General features: G+C 44.0%; 1 protein-coding gene and 1 long non-coding RNA gene across 2 annotated transcripts in view; one reads left to right on the top strand and one right to left on the bottom strand.

Moving 5' to 3' along the window:
• The window catches only part of LOC118857485 (C-C motif chemokine 3-like), a 5,961-nt gene extending 4,624 nt beyond the window's left edge, over positions 1-1,337 (top strand). Inside the window, exon 4 of the mRNA XM_036768159.1 lies at positions 1,233-1,337. Within this exon, the coding sequence (XP_036624054.1) occupies positions 1,233-1,337 (105 nt within the window). The remainder of the gene's footprint in view (positions 1-1,232) is intronic.
• Positions 1,338-10,708: 9,371 nt separating this feature from the next.
• LOC118856114 lies at positions 10,709-13,250 on the bottom strand. Its single transcript, XR_005010830.1, has 3 exons — positions 12,946-13,250; positions 11,356-11,463; positions 10,709-10,719 (listed from the first exon to the last, which is right to left on the bottom strand). It is a non-coding gene; the product is annotated as an uncharacterized LOC118856114 (long non-coding RNA).
• Between the last annotated feature and the right edge of the window lie 5,033 nt (positions 13,251-18,283).

Genomic DNA, 18,283 nt, shown 5'->3' with positions numbered 1-18,283 from the left:
AACCTCACTTGCTAAAAGAAAAGACTCTGGGCAGACATGAGAAGATTGGGCAACTGTCATCATGTTCCTATTCTTAGCTTACCACTCCTAGAGATTTCAGGGAGTTTCCCTTGAATGAGATCTGGGACACTCTCTCTTGGTTGAGCTGAGTTATCTCAATCTCAGTGAGAGAGCTCCTTCATTCTGTAGTCTGGCACATATTTTCCTATGGATACCTTCTCTGATTTCTGTTTTGCTATGAATTGTATAAATAGGTTTCTTTGCAATTCTCTATACGGTTTCATTGTGGAACTGATATATTAGGTAGGGAAGGGGTCAAGTCTTGGATATAGAGCTTGGAGTGTCCCTTCCCCCCAAAATGACAAAGCAATCATATCCCCTAGACAAGCAATATTCAAGGGAGCAGATAGACAGATTCTAGTCTGGTACCCCCAATCACTCTGAGGTGAGCAATGGTGGTCTCACCCCAAAAAAACTCCTGCTTCCCCTCCTTGCAGGAATGAAAGTTTGCCTTGGAGGATGGGCAGGGGGATGCATGGGGGTGGGATGGGGAGCAGAAGATGAAGCTAGAGATGTCTGTGGAAAATATTATACTATTTTATATCATTTCTAATTTCAAGTAGACCCAGAGCCTGATTTAATGAGTAACTGGATGAAGATCCAGGACCTGGGCTTCTTTGTTCTCTCTAAAAGTTTGCTCAGGCAATACCCTTACCTCTGTCAACAAGGCCAGATCATTAAGGACATCACTCTAACCCCAAGAGAGATTACCTTGCTTAATATTCTACAGGTATATACTATTTATGGAATGTAATGAGACACAGAGACGCTGGGCTGTAGTCTCACTGACTTTTGTCAACATCCTTTACAACTCTATTCCATTAAGGAAAATCCTCTTCTTGTATCATGGTTGAACATACATGGGGGTCATAAAAATGAGGTCATACAGGCTTGCTAGCTCTGCTAAAATAACGTATATAAGTTTTCTCATTGCTTTGTTCAGGCAGCCAGAGTTTATACTCTGACTCCTTGTACGTACAAGTAAGCTAGCTCCACTATGCTTTAAGGGAAAATAATAAACAACATGGATTTTTCTATCACCTAGCTCTGTTGTTTCCTTCAACCAAATTTTCAGGTTTAACATGTCTATTCTGTTTCCTTTAGAGCTACACTTTACAACAGCCCCCTCTCCTCATATGTGGAGTCCTTGCTTATATTTGTGGGGCCCACAGCTCTATCACTACACATATAACACCCCAAATGCCTACTGCTTCTCCTGGGCCCACTACAAGATCCCCAACATGGTGAATTTTTATGAGACCAGCAGCCTGTGCTGAAGTGAGTGAAGTGAGCAGAACCAGGAGGATAATTTGTGCAAAGATAACAAAGTTACAGAGAAAAAGAACTTGAAATCAGTCAGCCACTATTAAACACCTACTCTATGCTAGGCACTGTGCTAAGTGCCAGGGATACAAAGAAAGGCAAAAACACAGTCCTGCCCTTGAGGAGCTCACAAGTCAAACAGAGGAGACAATACACAAAACAACCACGTATAAACAAGATATGCACAGGATAAGTTGGAGACAATCTCAGAAAGAAGGTCTAGCATTAAGGACGATGAGGAAAAGGTTTGGGGCAAAAGGTTGGATTTTAGTGGAAATTTGAGGAAACTTACAGTTTAATGAAAGACTTTAGAATTCTTATCAAAGTAATGGTAAAATACAACTTCAAAATAAGGAAGATGAAATGTACCATGCACCACCTGACAGAGGGGTGACAAATTTAAAATTCAGAAAAGACATACATTTTCAAACATGGCTAATGGGTCAATTTGTTTTGCAGCTGCATATTGAGAGATACATATGGGGGGGGGGGGGAGTGGAGAATTGTATGGGTTTTTTTAGTTTGTTCAGTAGGGAGAAAGGAATGAGAACAGATTATTTTTTAAAATATCTATAACTTGAAAAATAAAAAGATGTCATCAAAGAGATATGTGGTTGGAAAAGGAGATAGCCTGTTCATGTTGTGAGAGATAATGGATGAGCCCATATTTTATGGTACCCGTAAAATTTTGGATACAATGTAGAGGAAGGCCACCAGCTGGTCAGGAAAATTGTAAGATTTGAGGAAGAATATGGATACAGGCCAAGATGTAGATGGTTTGTAAGTTTCATCATTGAATGTCCCCATCACTGAGATCCCAGCTCACTGAAATTTCAAAAACATGATGGCATTGGTTGAAGGAGCACAATGCTCTAGACAATTGAAAAATAGACAGAAGCATAGTTTGTGAGGACCTCAAAGGACATCTAGTTCAACTCGTAAGTCAACAAGAGTCCCCTCAACATCATACCCAAAAAGCAATCGTCCAAACTTTGACCAAAGTTCTCCAGTAAGGAAGGGAGCTGTTACCTTCCAAAGCAACCTATTCCTTTTTGGGATAATTCCAATTACTAGGAAAACTCTTCCTCAATCAAACCCTGATTTGTCTCTTTGCAACTTGGATCCATTATATCTACTTCAGCCCTCTGGGACCAAGCAAAACAAGTCTAATCCTTCTTCCATGAGATAAGCCTTCAAATAGGTGAAGACATTATCATGTAACCTCCACCCCAAGCCTACTTCTCCTGGAGTGGCAGGAGTGGATGCTGTTTTATATTGCCTAGGCCCATTTCCCTCTAAGGAGACATGGAAGCCGTTCTTGGGATCAACATTGATCTGGCTTTCTTGATACCTCATGTGTAAGATGAGGGAGAGGGTAGAATAGAGGAAAACACAAAAGTTGTGAACCCAAGCTTGGAAGGATGTGGTACCCTTGACAGAAATTAGGAAGGATAGAAGAGGGGAGGGGTTGGGGAGAAAGATAATGAGTTTTTGTTTAGATATGTTAAGTATAAATGAAATAAAAGGCATTTATTAAGCCCTTATTATGTGACAGGCACTGGGGGGGAGGGGCTGGGGATACAAAGACAAAAAATAAGACAGTCTGTCCTCAAGTTGCTTACATTCTATTGGAAAAGAAGGCAATTGTGCTTTAAGAAATGATGAAAGGGATGATTTCAGAGAAGTGCCAGAAGGCACATATGAACTAATGAAGGGTGAAAGGAGCAGAACCAGGAGAACAATTTATACAATAACAACAAAAGGACAAAGACTAAGAATTTTGAAAGATTAAGCACTCTGATCAATGCAATGACCAACCAGGATTCCAAAAAGGGTAGGATGAAGTATTGATACCCTTCTCCTAACAGAGAGAGAATGGCCTCAGGGTGCAGAGTGAGACATTATTTGGACATGGCCAATGTGGGAGTTTATTTTTTTATGCATATTGGTTACTTTATTACCTGTATTAGTTGCAAAGGGCTTTTGCTTTTCTTTATTTTTTTTTCCAATGGAAGAGTTCAGATGGAAGAAATCCTTCCAGTTGAGCCCAGGAGTCTGACTCAATAGCTACAGGGGCAGCTTTTGGTCATCCCTGGTTGAGGTTTATTCTCTCCTGGGTGGGGGTTAAGAGTTTAATCAGTTAGATCATTTCTAATTCCTCTCTTGGGCATGCAAATCAATCAGGGGGCCCTTTCCCTGACCCCACTCTCATCAATTCCCTATGTTGTGAACAACTACATTTCCTTTTAATAAAGAGCAAAAAGGACTCCTAGTCCCCAGCCTCATTCTGCCCCAGGAGGAGAGGCTGGAGATTGGACAGCTGGGACAGTAAATGTGAGGCCACTCAGTCCATTGCTTCCTTTTCCTTTCAGTCTCACTTCTCTTATTTCAAGAAGATAGTGCCACCATCAGTATTTTTGAAGAATCGTCTTCATGTCCCTTCAGTGAATGTAGTCAAATCCTGTTCCTTCTCAATCAGTCTATGGTCATAAATAGAGGAGTCAGAGCCTGGGTGGAAGGCAGTCAGAATAGGCATCCTGAGAGCCCTGGGTCTCCTCCTGAAAAATTGTCTCCTCTCAGCTCCAAGGATCATCTCCTTGCCTGTCTTCTCCATCTTTAGCATTTACCATTTTTTGTCAATTACAATTTTAATTAAATTTTTTTTATTAATCTATGATTTTCAGAATTTATATTCTGTGTTTAGTTGGGAGTTTTTGACTTGTTTTTATAGATTTTTTTAGTTGTAAGCCCAATCATTGGCCTATATAATCTCTCTCTTATTGATAAAAATGTTTAAAAATATGACCTTTACCTTAAGAGCTGCTTTGACCAAATGCTACAAATTTTGGTTATCATTTTCATGAAATTATCTGTTGTTTCTATGATTTGTCTTTGGCTCACATATTTTTTAGTATTAAATTATTTAGTCTCCTTTTAGATTTGAATGCCTTATTCAAAGGCCATTTATTGAAAACCATTATTATTACAGTGAATGTTTAATGTTTATATTTTTCTGCATTTGTTTATTAGATTTTTGTCCTAGTATAATTTTTATAAAAGTGTCATATACAGTTGACACACACACACCTTTCTATTTCCACTTATCAGTCACTAGAGAGCTATCATATATTACTTTTCTAAATCTATTCAGGTTTTTACTTTTTTCTTATTTATCTTTTTGTTAGGTTTGTCTGGGTCTGAAATAAATACATTGAGGTCTTCAGAACTTCTTATTGCCCTTAGGATAAAATACAAATCTCCCAATATTTAAAGCCTTCTACAAACTAGTGACTTTCTAGATTTATCTCATTTTACTCTCCTTTGCACACTCTACCAATTGACCTAGTAAGTTGTTCCCTGAAGTTAGTATTCCATCTCACATCTCCTTATATTACCATGGGATTTCCTTCAGGCCATGAACTTGTTTCTTATCTGGCAGCTTATAATAATACAACACAATGCAATCAATATTTATTAAGCACCTACTGTGGCATGTGACCAAAGCTGTCCAATCCTGGCCCATGCGTATCGATTAATCAATCCATATTTAGTAAGCTCCTGTGCTAAGAGCTGGGATACAAAAAAGAGGCCAAAGGCAGTCTCTGCCCTCAAGAAGCTTACAGATGACATGGAAACAAAACAAGCTATGTGCAGGGTAAATTTTGTTGTTGTTAATGTTCATTTGTGTCTGACTCTGTAATCCCTTTTTTGGGGTGTTCTAGGCAAAGATACTGGAGTGCTTTGTCATTTCCTTCTCCAGCTCATTTTACAGATGAGGAAACAGGATAAAGAGGAGATAATTAACTGAAGAATGGTCCTGGAATTAAGAGGGGTTGGGGAAGGCTTTCTGTAGACAGTGGAATTTTAGTTGAGACTCTCTGGTGTCCCTTAGGGCTTGGTTCAGATGCCTTGGGCTACTTAAAGCTTTTTCCACTCTGGCCAGTTGTTAGTAAAGACTCATTCTGATGAGGGTTTGGGGTGAGAGGTGCTCGACACCCCAAAGTACCGACACGCCGGGTCCTGCCGAAAGAATTCGACTCAAGCCTTCTCAGCCAAGGGAAGGGATAAAGTTTATTAAGAGTTAGCCAAATAAGCCTGCCCCGAGAGATCCCACCCCTTGCGACGCCTGTAAGGAAAAAGGGCCAGACCCATCTGAGCTAGATTGGTTCTGACTCACCTCATGGAGGCAAGATGGAGATTATATACACAAAGCTTGTGGGAGGGATTGAGGGGTGGTCTGGGGTGACCAGAAGAGGGGTCTAGGGAGGGACTTAAGGATGAGGTCAGACTCCCAGGTGGGGGAAATAGCTGAAGGCTATATGGAAATGACAACCCATCAAGGGCTGGGGTAGCAGAGCTAGGGTATAGATATTTTGATCAGGATTAAGGATGGGAAACAGGATTAAGGGTGGGAAACAGCTGACAATAGAGGACTGGGCAAGGTAGGCATTTGGGCTTAATGGTTATAGCCTCAGGCCAAGGCCAGGTCGAGTGGCAAGATTCAAGGAGAGTTCAAGGGTTCAAGGGGTTCCTAGAGACTGTGCCCTCATCAATTCCTCAAATGCCCTGGTATTTTTTCCTCTGCATGCTGTGTCCTCTAAGTAGGATGTGAACTCCTTGAGAGCAGTCACTGGATGGTTTTGTCTTTTTATGCCAACACTCAGCACAGTGCTTGTAAGAGCCATTTCATCTAAGTTTGGTGAATTGAATTGCCTATAACTGAATACACATGTGTCAGAGTTTACAACAAAACCAGATACTATTTCAGAGTGTAGAAAACCATTCGTGCCCCATCCTTTGGAACAAAACCATAGAGTGAGAACAAAACTGACTGAGGAGGACAGTGCGGTGTAATAGGGAGATCCCTGGATTTGGTGTCTGAAATCTGGGTTTGAATCCCTTCTGTGTCACTGGCTAGCTTTCTGAGTTTGAGCAAGTATCTATTTCTTTCTATCTTTCTGTCTCAGTCTCTCATTTTCTCTCTCTCTCTCTCTCTCTTTCTCTCTCTCTCTCTCTCTCTCTCTCCCTCTCTCTCTCTTTCTCTCTCTGTCTTTCCCTCTGTCTCTGTCTCTCTGTCCTTGTCTGTCTGTCTGTGCCTGTGTCTGTCTGTCTGTCTCTCTTTAGTTTTAGAAAGAAATTTCTTTATTTATCATTTGGTAAAGAAGAAAGCCAGAAGGTATTGATGAGGGCACAGTCTCTCGGAACCCCCTTGAATCCGGGGTACAGTCTCTGGGAGCCCCCTTGAACTCTCATTGAAACTTCCCACTAGATCTGGCTTTTGCCTAAGGCCATAAGCCTTACATTATCGTTAGGCCCAAATCTCTACTCTACAGCTACTTCCCACCCTTGATACTATCAATATCCATGCCTTCAGCTACTTCCCACCCTTAATCCCATTTTCTTGGTTCCTGGAGTCTGACCTCATCTGGGTCCCATCAAGCTCCTCCTTGGACTCCTCCTCAAGACCCTCCCTAAACCCCTCCTCTAGTCACCCCAGACCACCCCTCAATCCCTCCCACAATCTTTGTGTATATAGTCTCCATCTTGCCTCCATGAAGGAGCTCAGATTCAATCTAGTTCAGTAGGTTGAATCTGACCAGCTTGTGAAAACAGGCGTCACAAAGGGTGGGATTTCTTAAGACAACCCATCATGGTAAATCCCCAAAAAACTTTGTCTTTTCCCTTGGCTGAGAAGGCTTGAGTCGAATTCTTTCGGCAGGACCCAGCATGTAGGTATTTTGGGGTCTCAAGCACCCCTAGAAACCTATGGTTCCCTACCTATCATCATTTTTCCTTTAACCTCTTCAGTATGACCTCCTTGATGGACCTCCTCTCCATTTCTTTTTTTCCTCAACTATTGAAGGAGAGAGCTGGACTAAATATACTAAGATAGTCTTAAGTGCATAAATACAAGTCATCCAACAAGGCTTAGAGGAGTTTTAATCTTTCAATAGCAGAAAACCCCATACTAAGCCTTTTTGAGACTCTGCCTGTGTGAATCAACTCTTCTAAAATGGAGATCAATCTATTATTCTAAAAGATTATTTTAATTGAGGTCCAGAAAAGGGAATTGAGTCAACAAAAATCACAGGGAATCCTCAAATGGGCCCTATTTTGAGACAGGGTGCTATGGATAGCTATGGTGGATTTCTCTGAAATCAAAGGACATGGGTTCGAATGCTTCTTCTGATGCTTCCTCCATATGTAACTTTGCAAAAGTCACTTCACCTGCCCCGGCATCCATTTCCTTATTTGTAAAATGAGGGGGGAGGACTAAATGGCCTCTGAGGTCTCTTATGATTCCAAATATTTGATCCTAAAATTTTAATTCAGGTCTTATGAATTCAAACATAAGGTTTTTCACATGAGAGAAAGAGGAAGGAGAAGATTTGGCAATGGAGGTGGTAGGGAGAAGAAAGCCAGATCTAAGAGTGAGGGAGTAAGGAAAGATTTGTTTGGGGAAGAATGAATCCCAAAAGGAAGGTCAGGGAGACTAGAAAATGAAAAAGAAAGTGATCCTCAGCCCTGGCAGAAAAACACATGGTAACCTTTACACACTGCCATGGATTTTTTATTTTATTTTACATGTTTATTCTTGTCTTCCTTTTGTTAATAGTATAGAACTCAGACCTTTAAAATAGGCCTTCACATAGTACAGTTAATATTTCTAAATCATCAAAGTCAAGTGAAAGGTGAATTAATTATAATGTGTTTCAGCTACTCTTAATTATGATATTTTGCAAGCCAACTAGAACTATCTCTTGAATTACTTCACTCAAGTCTCATTATGATTAGAGTATGACTGTGCTTTGAATAAAATGAAAATGATAAATACAGAGCTGCCTGATAAGTCTTATATCAGCTAGAGCCAAGTGAAGTCATCAGAACCAGACCAACAACATACACAGTGATTACTGCAAGGTGAATGGAAAGAACACCACCAGGCATGGGCTGCCACAGGCATGCCAGTGCAACAGCATGAAGTGGGAGTGTCATATGGGATGAGGAGAGAGCAGGCCAGTTTGTCCATGCAGGAACCTACAGCCTCCAGGCCACATGTGGTCCTCTAGGTCCTCAAGAGCAGCCCTTTGAATCCAAACTTCACAGAACAAATCCTCTTAATAAAAGGATTTGTTCTGTAAAACTTGGACTCAGTCAAAAGGCCACACCCAAGGACCTAGAAGGCCATGTGCAGCCTTGAGGCCACAGGTTCCCCACCCTGGTCTAAATTGCAGAGTATGAGAAGGGGAGAGGCAGGTTATAGGAAGGCCTTTAAAAGAGGTTATATTTGATCTTGGGAAGCAGTGGAATTGATTGAGTTAGGGTAGTGAAGATTTTGGCAGTAGTGTAGAGAATGAGCTGAAGTGGGGAGAGACTAGAGTCAGGGAAACCAATTGTAAGGCTGTTCTTGTCATTCAGGAAAGGGAGCCTGGATTAAGGTGGTAGCTCTGGGGGCAAGAGAAGGGGTTGGATAGAGAGATGTTGCACAGGGAGAAATGGTTGGCAATTGATGCGGTATGTCAGGTGAAGAGAGTGTAGTTAGTGAGCACAGTGCCAAGATTAGGAACTTGGGAGACTTGAGGAAGGATGCTTTCCTCAATAGAAATAGGGAAGTTTGGAAGACGGGTGGTTGGGCCAGGACAAGATCCTGAGTTCTGTTTTGGACATGGTGAGTTTAGAAGTCCCTGTTTGAAAGTGCCACCTGTCTGGCAATCAATGATGCCAGTCTGAAGCTCCAAGGAGAGACTGGGGCTAGACTGGGGCATGAGTCATCTGTATAGAGATCTAATTAAACCCTTGGGAGCTGATAAAGTCACTGACCAACAGAGACAGAAAGGGTCTAAGGACAGGACTCTGGAGAAGAGGCACATTTAGGGGGTGGGATGTGGGTGATTAAACCAATAGATCAGGAAGAAACAATTCAGAATGAAGAGAATCAGGAAAGCAGTCATGAAAACCCAGAGAGGAGAGAGTATACCTGAACAGAGGGGGGTGACAGTGGCCAATAAAACAGGTAGGTCACATAGGTTGGGGACTGAGAAAAGACTCTCAGTCTCTCTGGAGAGAGCAGTTTCAGTTGAATGATGAAGTCGGAAGCCAGATTTTAAAGGTTTTGTAGGTAAAGGCAGCAAGTATAAACAGTTTTTGTAATGAGTTTGGCTGATAAAGGGAGGAGAGATTTAGGACGATAGGAGCTGGTGAAGATGTTCAAGAATGAGAGAGACTTGTGTATGCTTGAAGGCAGTTGTTGTTGCCTTCCTTCGTGAAGAGGACCATGACATCAGGGAGGTGATGCTTTGACATCCAAGTCAATTAGATTTAAGTGAGGAAGGGCTGTGCAAAGTCTACAGCCTCACTTCTCCTCCAGAGCCATCTGGGTCCAGTGGCCTGATATTCACCAGGATGACTGGAGATGGCCTTGGATGCAGTGGGAGACCTTGGCCTTTTGAAGCTAAGGTCTTTCAGAGGTCTCAGTTTGACTGAGGCAATGCCCATTCAGTAATTAAGGCTATGTAAGAATGAGGCAAAGAATGGCCCTTCTTACCTAGTTTAAAAAAAAAAACAACCTGGGAGGGGAAGAGTCTCAGGGTTTTTTGGTCAAAATAGAAACAATTGCTATTTACATTCACTCTGAGCCAATCAGGCCCCAAACAATGACCAAGTGGGGCTTGGCCTGCTGCCAGTCAAGGAGAGCCTGTGATTTGGGTTTAAGGCATGGTCCTTAAGGGGAGGAAAATGAAGCTTAATAAACTCAAAGAGATTTTACAAGGTTTCGGCAGCCAAAATTTACATTACTTTGGCAGAGCACCAGCAGGTAAGGGTATGATACCTACGTGGACAGGGGGGGTGGGGAGGGAAAGAACGGGAAGGATAGTAAAGGAAAGGAAAGAAAGAATGAACAAAAGAAAGAAAGAAGATTGGAGAAGGAAGAGGGGAGAGAAAAACTGGAGTAAGAAGAGGCAGAGCAAGGAAGAAGAAAGGAGTGGTGGCCCGAGGTCCTGCAAATTCTTTTCCCACAAGAAATATTGAGCCAAATCTTCATTCACTGGCTCAAGGGTAAGATGAGATGTCAGGTTAGGGGGAGGGAGGTATATATGGGGACCATGAGAGTTCCAGTGATATAAAGACAAAACATATCTAGGTATATTCATTTTCCAAATCAGTGTCCTAATAAGTCCAAGACAGTTTTATTTTTGAAACAATCTATTTGCACAGCGGATAACGTCAAAGTATTCATCCTGCTCAGATTCTTCCTTCTGTTAGGTCGGCCACATACTTCTGGACCCACTGTTCCTGGGGGTTGGCACAGATCTGGTAGCCCCTCTGGAGGTTAATCTAAAACATGAGAAGCAGGATATAAAGGGTGAAGATTCCAGCCCCAAGCTTCTTACCTCTCCAGGTGGCCCTTCAATCTTCTTCCTTTCTGTGCCCATCCTCCTCATGCCCATGAAACCCAGGACCATCCATCTCCATGCAGAATTTCAAGACTCTTCCCTAATGCCTGTGCCTGGCCCCCTCCATCACTCCCTGTGGGTCTTCTTAGGAAGCTCCCATGGCTCCCCTGCCTCCTCACTTTCCCCTACACCTTCCACTGGAAGCTGAGTAGCAGTTTGAGGAGGGAGAAAGAGTGTGAGATTTGGAGTCAGAGGAAATGGGTTCAAATCTCATGCAGACTGCTCTGTTCTCTCCCCCTACCTTGTGCCTAGACAGAGCAAGAGCCACAAGACTTCTAGGAGCAACAAACACAGGTTGTTGTTTTCCCCCTGGAAGCCCTGGCTTCTCTCCCCTTAAATATCTCCTGCAATTATTAGGGGCACAGAGGTTTGAGAGTCAGCCTTCTGTAGCCTCAGCTACCCCATCCAGGTTCCCTGAAGGGCTGCTTCTGGCAACTAAGCCCTTCCTGTTTCTGCCCTCACTCTCCTGGTTTTCTTCCCTTCCCCCACAATGTGGTCTGTGGACCTGTTTACTCACATGACCCCTGGAATAGGGCACAGCTTGCTGGTATAAACATAGTCCACCACCATCTTCCTGGGATCTGCCTGGTAATATATGAGAAGCAGCAGCTACTTGTGGAGGCATCTGCAGAGAAAGGGGCAAAAGGAGGACCAGGCTCAGTGACTGTGGGCAGCCTCACCTGCTTTGTCTGATCCCAGGGAGGCCATTGAAGAAAGAGGTGACTTGACATTTCTGGACAAATCTGGAATCTGCATCTGATGGAATCTGGAAGGCCTAGGCCCGCTCCCCTTCCTCTCCTTTTTTCTAAGTACTCCTATTTCCTCCTGCATCTTCTCTTCCCACTCCAGTTGTTCTACCCTTTTCTTCATTTTCTTTCCTCTTCTCTTTTCTTCTACCTCTCTGATTTCTTCCGTCTGCATCTTCTCTTCCCATTCATTATTCTATCCTCTTTTCCTCCTTTTTCTCTCTTCCTCTCCCATTTTCTCCTCTTCCACTTTCTCTTCCCACTCCAGTTGTTCTGTCCCTTCTTCCTCCTTTTTCTCTCCTCTCCCAACAATCTCTCTTTTCCTTCACCCAGACCCTACCCCAGGGGATTAGGCCATGAGGGTCTGGGCAGAGAAGGTTCAATATAAGTTTCTATTGAAGGCCCTGGATCTTACACCACTGGAAGGGTGGGGCCCACTGCCCAGAGGGCCTTGGACGTTCCTTGAGAGGGACCAGATGCATGAGACAGGATGGGAGGGCTTTGGCCACACCCCAAGAGGGCCTAAAGAACTTGAGTGAGAAGCAGGAAAACCAGAGTTCCTTCTTCTCTCTGTCTCTCTCTCAGGGCTGGGAGAGCTTGAACCAGCTACTCAGCCCCTCTGAAGCTCTGTCCTCCAGCTGGGAAACAGGGATGATCCTTCTGGTCCCATTTCAGGGTTGCTGCGAGGTCACTAAATATAAGTCTGTACATTGCTGGGTTGAATGTCTCCTGTCAATGGGAAACAGCTGCTACCTGCCTTGGACCAAACGTGGTTTTAAAAGCTGCTCCTTGTTCTTGCTGAAGGATTTCTCCATCTTGTCTGATGCCACTGAATGATAGCTTGAGGACTGGAAGGGAAACTCTATAAATCTCTCTGTTTTACAGGTAAGGAAACTAAGGCACACAGAGGAGAAATGGCTTGCTCCAGTTAAGTCAGAGAAGAAGTAACAAAGGCAGGATCTCATCCAAGCCTTTGACCCCCTTGTCCCTGCCTCCAGACAAGGGAGGGCATTTCAACCAGGTCCCTGCTGTTCCCCTCCTTGCCCTGCCCATGATTCTTAGGGCACAGAGCTGCCTGAGCCTGGTGGCAGGAAGCCCCTGGGCCCTGGTCAGAATATGCAGGGTCTATGCCCTCACACATCTTTTGAGAATTGTCTGGCTCCTCTCTTGCCACTTTCTTGAGAGCCAAAGACTTCGATATAGAGGAGAACAGGAGAAGAAGTCCTTCCACCATTAAAAGGAAAGGAAAGAGAGATCCCTATAGGGAGCATTTCCAGTTATGCAGTAGGACAGGAACTGCTTCCAGGAACAATTAATTGGTACAGTTTTGACATTCCTGACAAAAAAGTAATTTTACTCACCTGCTGGAGATATGCAAAGGAGGCCAGACGTGGAAATGATCAAGACGGAGAAGACAGGCAAGGAGACCATGGTGCCCGGAGATGGGAAGGCTAGACGTTTAGGAGGAGACCCAGAGCTCTGACGAGGCCTGTTCTCAGACCCTGCCTTTATGGGCAACTGCCTGAGGAGGAGCAGCTTCCCAGAATTGACTGCCACTCAATTCTCCGGAAGTTGGCATGGTGGTGCAATTTTCTTGAAAGAGAGGAAGTGAGATTTGGAATGCAAATGGAGTAATGGACTGAGCGATCTTCCTGGATGGAATAGGGGGTGGTCTACAGTGTCAGTGAAAGCAGAGAAGTCAGCAAGATTGAGGGCTGAGAAATGACTATGGGGAAGTTCAGAGAGGGAAGTTTTAGTTGATGATGTTGGCAGCCAGATTTTCAAGGTCTGTAGAGTGAGTGGGTAAAGGCAGCCAGTGGCAATGGCTTTTTCAAGGAGTTTGTGGGAGAAAGACAGGAGAGCTAAAGGACAATAGGCAGAGGGAACATCAAGGGCTACTGAAGGTGTTTTAGGAATGAAAGAGCTTTGAGTATTTGAAGGCAGTATGGGAGGAAGCCCAGTGGAAAGGGAGCTGAAGAATACTGAGAAGGTGTGCTTAGGGAATGGGAGTCATTGAATGGTGATCTGTTAAAGGAACGCAGAATTAGAGATAGACCTTAGACACCATCTCCTCTGTTCAGGATCCTTTGCTAAGTGCTGTGGAGGATACGAGGATAAATCATCCACTAAGCCTGCCTTCCAGGAATTGAAAGTCCATTAGGAGAAGTAGGGGGAGATCAACATTCAGGGACCTCCAGTGAAAGACCAACTAACTGTTCTAAAGGAAATGGGAATATGGCATTTCCCCCATGGAATTCTCTCTCATTCCTGGCTAGTGGAGGGCTCGAGAGGTTTGGGGTCCTGGGGAACCTTCTGCATAGACACTGGCCACTGAGCTGCTGCTTTAAGCACCTGCCAAACAGGCATCCCAGGGTAGCCACATTGCTCCTCCTCAGAGATGGCCTGGGCTTTGGAAATCCCATTCCATTTAACACAACCAAGCGCAAGGACTCCCTGAAAGGCCAGGCCCAGGATCTCAGGCCATTGTTCCTCCCTCCATTCTGTATATGAGCTTCCCTGGCATTGCAGCATAAGTCTTCTGCACCCATTCAGTCCTGGCATAGGCCCTGATTTTTATATTTTTTGGAAAAAACATATCAAAGCCACCTATGGTCACCTGTATCCCACTAGCTTAGCCATTCCCAGTCAGTGAGTTTGATCAGAATATGACTATGCTAAAAAGGAAATGAAAATGATAAATACAGAGCAGCCTGACAAGGCTTCTATCTACCAGAGCCAAGGGAGGAGAGAGAACCAGGACACAGCCCCACAGTGACTCCAGCAGTGTTAACGGAGAGAGCAGCAAGTGGTACAAAAGTGTGAAATGCCAGTGATCCAGCTGGCACCAGAGAGGATTGCTAGGAAGGCACCTGCCTCTCTGCCTGTGGGAGGTGGGTGACTATGGGTTTGGGCCCTTTACTGCCAATCTTTCTCTGTGTGGTGATTAGCTTTTCTGAAATGCTTTCTTCCTCCCTTTTTCAGTCTTTGTTCTAAGAGAAGTCTTTGGGGCGGGCGGGGCAGAGAGACAAGAAGGAAACTTGGATTTCTCACTTCCCAGTCAAGTTCTCCAGTCCCTCCGGGGGTGTGACCAAGGCTGTCCAATCTTGTCTCATGCATTGGGTTTCTCTCAGGGAGTGTCCAAGCCTGTCTGGGTGATGGACCCTCCACTAGCAGGGCATATAATCCCAATCCTATTATGGCTCCCATTGACCCTTTCTTCACAGCCCACTCCCCCAGGATAGTATGTGAGGGAAGGGAAAATAGGATTGTTAGAAGCGGAAGAGAGAAAAGAAGGAAGAGGAGAGGCAGGGAAAGATTGGGACAAGAAGAGAAGAAGCCAAAGGTGGAAAAGAAGGAGATAGATGAAGTCAAGGAAGAGGAGGAGAGGAGAAATGTGCTTAGGTCCTTCAGATTCTTTCCCACAATAAGTGCAGAGTTGTCTCTTCTTTCTTTGGCCCTCATGTGATTCTGAAATCATGCGGAGGAGGGAGGGAGGGATATGTTGCAATTGAGAATCGTAGATAAAGAAAACACAAGAAATATCAGTAAATATCTCTTTTGACAACTAGTATCCTGGTAAGTCCAAGGCTGTTTAATTTTTGAATACAAAACTATTCTTCCTCCATAGATAAATGTCAAAGTATTCATCTTCTCCTGCATTAGTCTGGTGATTTATTTCTGCACCCTTTGCTCTTCGGGGTTGGCACAGACCTTGTGGCCCCTCATCATGGTGATGCTGAACTAGGAGAAGCAGGATATAAAAGGTGAAGATTTCAGCCCCAGACTTCTCTTCCCAATGTGGCCCCCACAGTCTTCCTGCCTTTTCTACCCATCAGACCCAGCCTATTCATCTCAGGATCATCACCTCCCACAGTATTTCCAGACCCTCCTCAGTGTCTGTGTCTGCCCCTCAATGACTCCCTGGAGGTTCGATCAGAAAACCTTCCTGAGCTCTCTTTCTTCACCAGCATCCTCTTCTCCTCCCATTAGAAGAATCCTTAGGAGGTGCCTGAGGAAGCAGTAAAAGGGTTAGGTTATAGTAAGAGTACCTGTGCTCAAATTCAGCTTACCTCCCTCTCTTATTCTTACTATCAATATTGTCTTAGGCACATCACTTTTCTTTCCTGGTCCTCAGCTTCCTCCTCTCCAAAAAAGTGGGGGAGGAGGTAAGAGGGTTGAGAGGGTCTCCAAGGTCCCTCCTAGCCTGATATCTAAGATCCCATGATCCTGCCTGTCCCTCTGCAGGGCACAGCCTGCTCTGCTTTCTCATTCTCTCCTGTGCCCATCCAGAGCACCACCCCATCACCTTTCTAGGTACAACAAATACACATTAAAATATGTTTTTTGAGCCCTGGCTTGCCATCCTCTGTAATCTCTTCCCTTTTCTGCACTTAGCAGGGGTACAAAGGCCTGAGACCTACCCTTCTGTAGCCTTAGCTTCCCAGCCTCCCTGAAGGGCTACTTCCCAATGCCAGCTCCTTCCTGCTTCTCTCTTCTTTCTTTTTCACTTTCTTTCTCTTTCCCTTCCTCTTTCTTTCCTTTCCTCTTTCTCTCTCCTTCTTCCTTTCTTTCTTTCCAGACAGAGCCAGTATCTTGCTCCAGGACCTCCTCTGACCCCCCAATCCAGCCCTTTTCTCTCAGCCCCAGGATTTCTCTTCTTGTGTCTCTGGAACTATTTTGTATGCTGTAACAGGGTGTGGCTGCCCCAAGTCCCCGGGAGAGCTATTCAGTCCCTCTTGGGTCATCTTTCACTTCAGTTTTTAAGAGATGATTGTGGTCCATGATCAGCAGCTGCAGTTACCAAGACAAGGGCTTTTTCTGGTGAGGGGCTTCCTGGATCTTCGAGTTTATCACGGTTGGCACTTCCTGGTGTGAAGACTCCCTGTGCTGATGCAGTCTAGCAACCATCTCACTTCTTATGTTAGAGAAGTTGCTGGGGTGAAATTATATGCTCATGGTTACATGAGGCCAGAGTCAGGACTAGAACTCAGATTTTCAGGAAGCATATTTGCATTGAAAAGACGGGCTTTGTTTCTGAGAGAGTCTTGGGGTCATTTAAAGAACTCTATGAGTTCCCATAGGTAATCTGTCTTGTAAGCTCCATCTTTCTCAGCAGAGGAAGGCTTCTGCACCATGGTGACTCTTCCATGGTGGATTTATGGGAGGGCACAGACAAGAGTCTTACAGGATGGACAGGCATAGATGGGTGTGATCATTGTGATTGGAGTGACTGCCCCCATTAGTGAGATCACAGACCCAGTGGAGTGCAGTACAAAATAACTTTCATAGACCATCTGATTCGGTCCTTATTATTATTCCATAGGGTAGGTAGTATAGAAATTTTTATCCCATTTTATAGATGAGGAAACTTAGTCTCAGAGAAGTTAGCTAACTCTCCCAGAGTCACACAAGGATGGGACTAGGATTAAAAGTCACGCTGAGCCTTTGATTCTGAATTGTCTGGGTTTGTCTCTATGTATGAGAAAAATAGTCTTGACCAGTGGATAAAATTCTGGGGAAAACAGAGCCTGCTTTGACCCATTTCTCTGATTGCATCAATCTCACCATAGCCCAATACTTCCAGCCTCCAGCTGAGGGAAGGCATTATAATCTGGTCCCTGCTGTTTCCCTTCTTTCCTTGCCCATGATTCTGCTAAAGCACAGAGCAGCCCAAGCCTGGCTCTAGGAAGCCCCTGGTCCCTGGCATTCAGTTCTAGGCAATTCAATTCACCAAACTTAGATGAAATGGCTCTTACAAGCACTGTGCTAAGTGTTGGCATAAAAAGACAAAACCATCCAGTGACTGCTCTCAAGGAGTTCACATCCTACTTAGAGGACACAGCATGCAGAGGAAAAAATACCAGGGCATTTGAGGAATGAGTCTTTACTAACAACTGGCCAGAGTGGAAAAAGCTTAAGTAGCCCAAGGCATCTGAACCAAGCCCTAAGGGACACCAGAGAGTCTCAACTAAAATTCCACTGTCTACAGAAAGCCTTCCCCAACCCCTCTTAATTCCAGGACCATTCTTCAGTTAATTATCTCCTCTTTATCCTGTTTCCTCATCTGTAAAATGAGCTGGAGAAGGAAATGACAAAGCACTCCAGTATCTTTGCCTAGAACACCCCAAAAAAGGGATTACAGAGTCAGACACAAATGAACATTAACAACAACAAAATTTGCCCTGCACATAGCTTGTTTTGTTTCCATGTCGTCTGTGAGCTTCTTGAGGGCAGAGACTGCCTTTGGCCTCTTTTTTGTATCCCAGCTCTTAGCACAGGAGCTTACTAAATATGGATTGATTAATCGATATGCATGGGCCAGGATTGGACAGCTTTGATCACATGCCACAGTAGGTGCTTAATAAATATTGATTGCATTGTGTTGTATTATTATAAGCTGCCAGATAAGAAACAAGTTCATGGCCTGAAGGAAATCCCATGGTAATATAAGGAGATGTGAGATGGAATGCTAACTTCAGGAAACAGCTTACTAGGTCAATTGGTAGAGTGTGCAAAGGAGAGTAAAATGAGATAAATCTAGAAAGTCACTAATTTGTAGAGGGCTTTAAATATTGGGAGATTTATATTTATCCTAAGGGCAATAAGAAGTTCTGAAGACCTCAATGTATTTATTTCAGACCCAGACAAACCTAACAAAAAGATAAATAAGAAAGAAGTAAAGACCTGAATAGATTTAGA

Source organism: Trichosurus vulpecula, chromosome 7 (assembly GCF_011100635.1).
Source record: "Trichosurus vulpecula isolate mTriVul1 chromosome 7, mTriVul1.pri, whole genome shotgun sequence".
NCBI lineage: Eukaryota > Metazoa > Chordata > Mammalia > Diprotodontia > Phalangeridae > Trichosurus > Trichosurus vulpecula.
Note: the sequence above shows the minus strand (reverse complement) of the source record. Positions and strands in the feature narration are given on the sequence as shown.